The 5,779-nt window shown below is 63.6% G+C and overlaps 2 protein-coding genes across 2 annotated transcripts in view; one reads left to right on the top strand and one right to left on the bottom strand.

Moving 5' to 3' along the window:
* CHLNCDRAFT_34731 (hypothetical protein) overlaps positions 1-1,385 on the bottom strand; it is a 3,477-nt gene extending 2,092 nt beyond the window's left edge. The window contains exons 1-7 of the mRNA XM_005849533.1: positions 1,308-1,385; positions 1,062-1,148; positions 902-958; positions 670-760; positions 489-557; positions 221-381; positions 44-112 (exon numbers count right to left, since the gene is read on the bottom strand). Coding sequence (XP_005849595.1) covers positions 44-112; positions 221-381; positions 489-557; positions 670-760; positions 902-958; positions 1,062-1,148; positions 1,308-1,370 — 597 coding nt within the window. The 5' untranslated portion in view covers positions 1,371-1,385. The remainder of the gene's footprint in view (positions 1-43; positions 113-220; positions 382-488; positions 558-669; positions 761-901; positions 959-1,061; positions 1,149-1,307) is intronic.
* Positions 1,386-2,759: 1,374 nt separating this feature from the next.
* CHLNCDRAFT_57275 (hypothetical protein) lies at positions 2,760-5,132 on the top strand. The gene is made up of 7 exons (XM_005849796.1): positions 2,760-2,870; positions 2,984-3,079; positions 3,174-3,284; positions 3,571-3,684; positions 3,859-4,053; positions 4,260-4,357; positions 4,456-5,132. Exons 2-7 carry the CDS (start codon positions 2,993-2,995, stop codon positions 4,682-4,684), a joined length of 834 nt encoding a protein of 277 aa, XP_005849858.1. The 5' UTR covers positions 2,760-2,870; positions 2,984-2,992; the 3' UTR covers positions 4,685-5,132.
* The last annotated feature ends 647 nt before the right edge of the window (positions 5,133-5,779 follow it).

Below are 5,779 nucleotides of genomic sequence, written 5' to 3'. Positions count from 1 at the left end.
TTTCCCCCCCCCCCCCCCCCCCCCCCCCCCCCCCCCCATTCACCTTCACCACCGCTGCCAGGTACACCAGGCGGCTCAGGTCTTCCACCTCCACCATCCGCGGCTCGGGGCGCTGCACAGCCAGAAGCAGCACGTGGCGAGTGGCCACACGGGGTGCGGCTGCGTTGCTGGACCATGAATGACATGGCGCCGGGCACCGCACGCACAGCCCTGCGCGCACCTGGGGCGTGGCCAGCAGGCCCAGCGCGTCCAGCTCAGCGCACAGCCTGGCCTCCACCTCCGGGTGCTGCGCCACCAGGTACAGCGTCCAGGTCATGGTGTGGGCGGTGGTGTCGGTGCCGGCGACGAAGAAGGTGGCGATCTCGGGGAGCAGGCGGTCGTCTGGGGAAGGGCAAGGGAGGTGGGCAGGCGCTTGAGCGCCCATACCGCAAGTGGTCCAATCCTTGCCCACTGCAGCTGGATGGGCACAGACCGAAAGCGGGACTCACCCGCCAGCGGCTGCCCTGTGTGGGGATCTTTCAAGCGCATCAGGTGGGCGGCAATAGACTCATCCCCGTCTGCAGGCGGGCGGACAGGCAAGCATGGAAGTCAAACACATTGTTTCTGCAACAGGGAGCAACAGGGAGCGACCTGTGCCAAGCGCGGCAGCAGCCCGCCAAGCCCACCCACCTGCAGGTGGCCCTCTCGACCGGATCTCCCTCAGCACGCCCCTCATGTGCTGCTGCAGCGCCCGCCAGTAGCGCATCGCGTGCCGCACCTCCTGCTTTTTGGCACAAGAGCAAGGTTGTGACAAAGCAGGCAGGTAACATGCAGTGGCGTCAGCTCGTGCCAAAGGAGCAGCTCGGGTTGCCGAGCAGCTGCCTGAGCAGGCAGGCCATCCACCCAACACCGGGATGCGCACCGGCAGCCAAAACATGTAGCGCCCCCGAAGCGGGTTGGCCCATCGCGAGTTGAGTTCCTGCAGCAAAATGTCGGCCGCACCGGCAGATTGGCCATAAATGCACATGAGGCTTGCAATTGCAGTGCACCAAGGATTGTACAAGCAGGACCGGGCATCGCACATTCATGCTTTCGCGAATGATGGTGAAAATCTCGTCGTCTTCGGGGTTTGAGGTCGGCTGGCTGTTGGACGCAGCAACATTGAACTCCTGAACGAGCTCAGGGTAGGCTGGGAGGTTGGGCAGGACGGCTTTAATGGGATGAATGACAGGAGTTCGAGCATCCCGCCTGCCTCTAAGCATGCCGCCTGCAACGGGCGCCGGCATGAGTTCCATCCCCTCCTGCCCACGTGCTCCTGTACCACGCACCTGTACCGCCCGGAAATCGATGTCGAACGCCACCCGCCCAATCACATCCAGGGTGGCCCTCATCAGCAGGTGGTCCACATCGAAGGCTGCGCACAACAGCGGCAGGCACGCAGTGGGAGGCACGGATGGCGCAGGCAGCAGCAACTGACTGGCAGCGACCTGCCGCCCACCCCTCCACCTGTGCCGGGCCCGATGCGTTGCAGCTGGTCCAGCAGCTCTCGGCACACGCCCTGGATGTGGCGGAACCCGCTCCTGCGCTGGGAGAGCAGAGCTGGGTGGATGGTGCCTCCCCATCTCCCTCCCCCTTGCCCTTCCACCCCGCTTCTGCACCAGCACAACCACACACACTTGCCGCGGCAACAGCGAGAGATGGGCTGCCCGTGCAGCAGCGCAGCAGCAGCGCAGCAGCCCTGAGCTTGCCTGAGGCAGCGAGTGCTGAACCCCGGGGCCACGCCCTTTCGCACCAGCCTCCAGTGCGGCGAGTGGGTGGAGGCGGTGAACAGCGAGGGAAAGCCCTTGTCCCTGCACGCAGGGGCGCACTAGGCGGGCTCTGCCAGCTAGCGGGGAGGAGCAGCAGGGCGTGAGTTTGGCAGGCACATCTCGGGACAGCTTAGGCCCCTCTTCGCCACTTGGGGGGGGGGGGGGGGGGGGGGGGGGGGGTATGCCTGGGTGCGCACTCACGAGGACATGGGGTCCACCTCTTGATATGTGTTCATGCTTTTGTCCACCTGGAGTGGACACAAGTGTTGGGAGCACCTGGATGCCGGCCAAGAAGTAGAGCTGGGACCCATCTTAAAAAAACCAAGGCCGGCGCATCATCCCTCAACCCACCCTCCCTCCCTCACCCTGGCTCACCCCTAGACTGCGATCGCTGCGCAGCAGCTGATGGATGTAATGCGGATCAGAGATGACCACCATTCGCATCCAGAAGGCACGCAGGGAATACACGGGGGCACACTGGTTGTCCCAGTGCAGCAGCGTACGATGATGCCTGCGGGTTTGAAAGGCGGCATGCCAAAGAGGGGCACTGGGTGCGGCAGCCGCAGGTTGCCAGGGATGAACCTATCAGAAATCAACAGTGCAAGACGACGCCGCACCTGGCATCGCTCATGGCCTTGACGTGCCCGGCCAGGAAGTCGGTGCAGGGCGGCGACGGCAGGCGGCGCACGGCGGCAGTCCAGCGCAGGAAGCCGATCAGCCGACGGATCAGCAGTGCCGCTGCCGCAACGCAGAGGGCAACCAACACCGTGGAGGCCTCCATAACTTTGCAATGGCTGCCCTGGGCAGCGGAGGAGGCTCCCCCTAAGACCCCGCGATAGCGTGAGTGCACAGGGCTGCACACCAACCTCTAAATAAATGCAAAAGGGCACGAGCTCCTGGGTTTTGCGCGCAATTGCCGACGTGGAGGGAAAATAAGTGAGAGCGCTCCCGCCCTCTCTCTGCTATTTGATTGCATCCACCGTGATCCCAGAACTCCATAGACCGATCAGGGGACTGTCGGAGGGACTCCGCCACTCAACCCTGCCACCCTCCGACTCCCGCACTGGAATATAGGGCCTGAAGGTCTGTGAAGATGCATGCGGCGTCCAACCCAGGCCGCCGATGCGTCCTGGGCCTTGTGGGCGGCTGGTCCACCTTCCCACCGCCGCCACCACTGTGCCCACTTCGCCCTGAAGGCCGCCCACATGAGAAAGCCCTCCAGCCTGCATAGCTTCCCTGTGGGAGCTGACATTCTCGACGCGGACGAGGCCAGGGATGAGGTGGACGAGGAGGTGGGGCGCTCCCCGTGCCGGTCTCCCGCATCCCTGCCTGTCCCACCTGCCATCGCTGCCGCCACCCTGCCCTCGCTGCCGCGGGCTCCTGCAGATCCACCGCAACGAGGATGTGTCCATCAAGGTGACCCAGAGCCCCGGCTTTCTGTGCCACATCGAGGCCTCCGCCGCCTTCCGCATGCCGGCACACACCCTGTATCGTCAGGTAATCACTACTAGCACTACTTTACAGCGCAGCAGCACCCGTTTGGTGCCGCTGATGCGTCGTCCCAGCTACATGAAAAAGGGTTTCGGTGTCAGAGGGAGAGGGAAAAAAAGAGTCAGAGGGAGAGGGAAAAAAGAGTAAAATTGCCGCTAGGGCGTCGGTGGCAGGCAGCGGTGGCTGTCCTTGCCTCCTTTGATCGCCCTGTCCCATGCTGTGCGGTGCGGCGCCAGGCGCTGCCAGCTCTGCCGTAGTCCCAGGCTGTGCACGTCCTCGCTGGCTGTCTCAGGTCATAACCCACCCGGAAAACTCAAAAATCTTTCGCCACATGGATCGCTGTTCTTTTCGTCGAGTGCTGCACGACGACGGCCACGGCCGCCGCACGGTCAAGGTGGCGCACGAGGTGGGTGCCCTGTGGAAGGACGTGTGCGGTGCGGCATGTGGGTGGTGGTGGTGTGTGTAGCTCAGGGACAGGGCTCGCTGTGCTGCCTGTGCTGCCTGTCGCCCCTGCCTCTTTCTACCTCGTCCCAGCCGCCGCCCTTGGCCCCCTCACAAGCTCCCACCCCCCTCCCCGCAGGCCTCCTGGCGCTTCCTGTGGCTCAAGGGCACCTTCACCACCAAGCTGGATGTGGAGGAGGACGACAACGCCCTGACCATGGACTTCAGGCTGGACCCCTCGGGGGGCGGCATCATGAAGCGGTTCCACGGGCGCTGGACCATAAGGCCGCACCCCAAGGACCCGCAGCATGCCAGCCTGTCCACGCTGGACCAGGTGGGAGGGAGGGGAAGGGCTGGGGGTGATGGTGGGAGCGGCAGCGTCGGGTGCGGTGTGTGGTGGATGGGAAGAGTGGCATCGCTGGGCGATGCAGGGTGCCCATCGGCCAGCTCTGCAGGCAGGGAGTGTGGGTGGGCGCCAAGCTTCCTTGACAGTGCCCTGCGCGCGGCGCCGCCACCAGCCAGCGTGCTCCACCGCTGCAGGACCTGGCGCTGGGCGTGTACATGCCTCCCCCGCTGTACCGCATCCTCAAGCGCATCTGCTGCAACCAAACGAAGCGTATCTTCGAAGATGTGCAGAAGTGAGTCGGTGCATGTGGCGGCAGACGTGAAGGCCTGCAGCATCTGCGCGGCAACCGTGTTCCAAGTGACGCCCAGCATCCCCCTTGCACCTATACAGGGAGGCAGAGAATATAAACAAGGGCAAGCCCACACTGTGCCCCTGGGAGGAGGTGCGAGACAAGCAGTTTGGGCAGGATGAGGATGAGGCGGGAGCGGCAGCTGTGCAGCCTGCCGCCGCTGAGTCGCGCCTGGTAGCGGCTGCCGAGGAGGCAGGCGCAGAGGAGACTGAGCCAGGCACAGAGGCTGCCAGCCTGGCGCTCGGCAGCCTGGATCTGAAGCAGAGCTAGAATAGAGGCCAGATGTAGCTGTATAGTTTAGTGGATCCATCCATGAGATGCATTGAATCGGGTGGAGTTGAGCCTAGTTCACCGATGCACGCCACCTGTCCGCTCTGGCCTGCAGTCGCAGCCGCGCCCACCTGCGCCCCTCCATTGAGCCTGGAACAGCATGCACCGCAGCTTTTCTGAATTCATCCGCCCTTTCCAATGAGGCCATTGACCTCTTTTCATTTAGCTTGAGCTGCTTCCCTTGCCACGCCGAGCGCTGCTCAGGACGCCTTCCCTGTGATGTACCTTGACTGTACCCTCCATTTTTTCTTCTTTGTCACATGCTTCATCTCCTACTGCTCCCCCAGGAGCCCTGCTCTCCTTGCACAGTGCGCACAGCCTGCTTTGATTTCAGTTTGCACAGGCATTTGATTGAAACACCCGTCGGCGCGTTAAGGAAGTGAAGGGGATCTAGGGAAGACATATGAAATGAAGAGGATATATACTCAGTGCTGGAAATTCAAGATACAAGAGCTTTCAAGCAGAAAGGAAGATAAAGCTAACACCTGCTGGGCTTGCGCACCATCCAGGTCTTGAACGGATTCTGGGCTTCCTGGTAGGCAACAGCCACCGTGAGCCCGTGCTGCACCGCAAAGTCGTGTACCGCGCCCTGCACCGCACCCTCATGCCGAGTGCCATTGGCGCACAAGGCCCAGTCCTCCAGCGGATGCACAGCCCGCATTCCCGCCGCATCTCTGCACGCCAGGGAGGTGTGGCAGTGAGCGACTGCTGGCTGTCGTGCACTGCCAGGACAGGCAGGGGCAGGGGAGGCCAGCAGGCAGGCAGCGCACATGTAGTCGTGGCCCGCCAGGATGCCGCCGGGCTTGACCTTGGGCCACCACGCCACCATGTCCTCCAGGCAGCCGCAGTAGTCGTGACGCGCGTCTGCAGAGCAGCGCAGCGCCACCAGGGTTGTCAGGTAGCAGCAAACGGCCAGCGCAGCAGGACGGGCCGCCGCTCAGGGCCAGAAGCAGGCAGCAGCTGGCAGGCTTCCCCAGCGCTGCGCACCCCCCCCCTGCCTCCCCCCCCCCCCCCATGCTCACCGAAGTACACATA

Source organism: Chlorella variabilis, assembly GCF_000147415.1.
Source record: "Chlorella variabilis unplaced genomic scaffold CHLNCscaffold_5, whole genome shotgun sequence".
In the NCBI taxonomy this organism is placed as follows: domain Eukaryota; kingdom Viridiplantae; phylum Chlorophyta; class Trebouxiophyceae; order Chlorellales; family Chlorellaceae; genus Chlorella; species Chlorella variabilis.
Note: the sequence above shows the minus strand (reverse complement) of the source record. Positions and strands in the feature narration are given on the sequence as shown.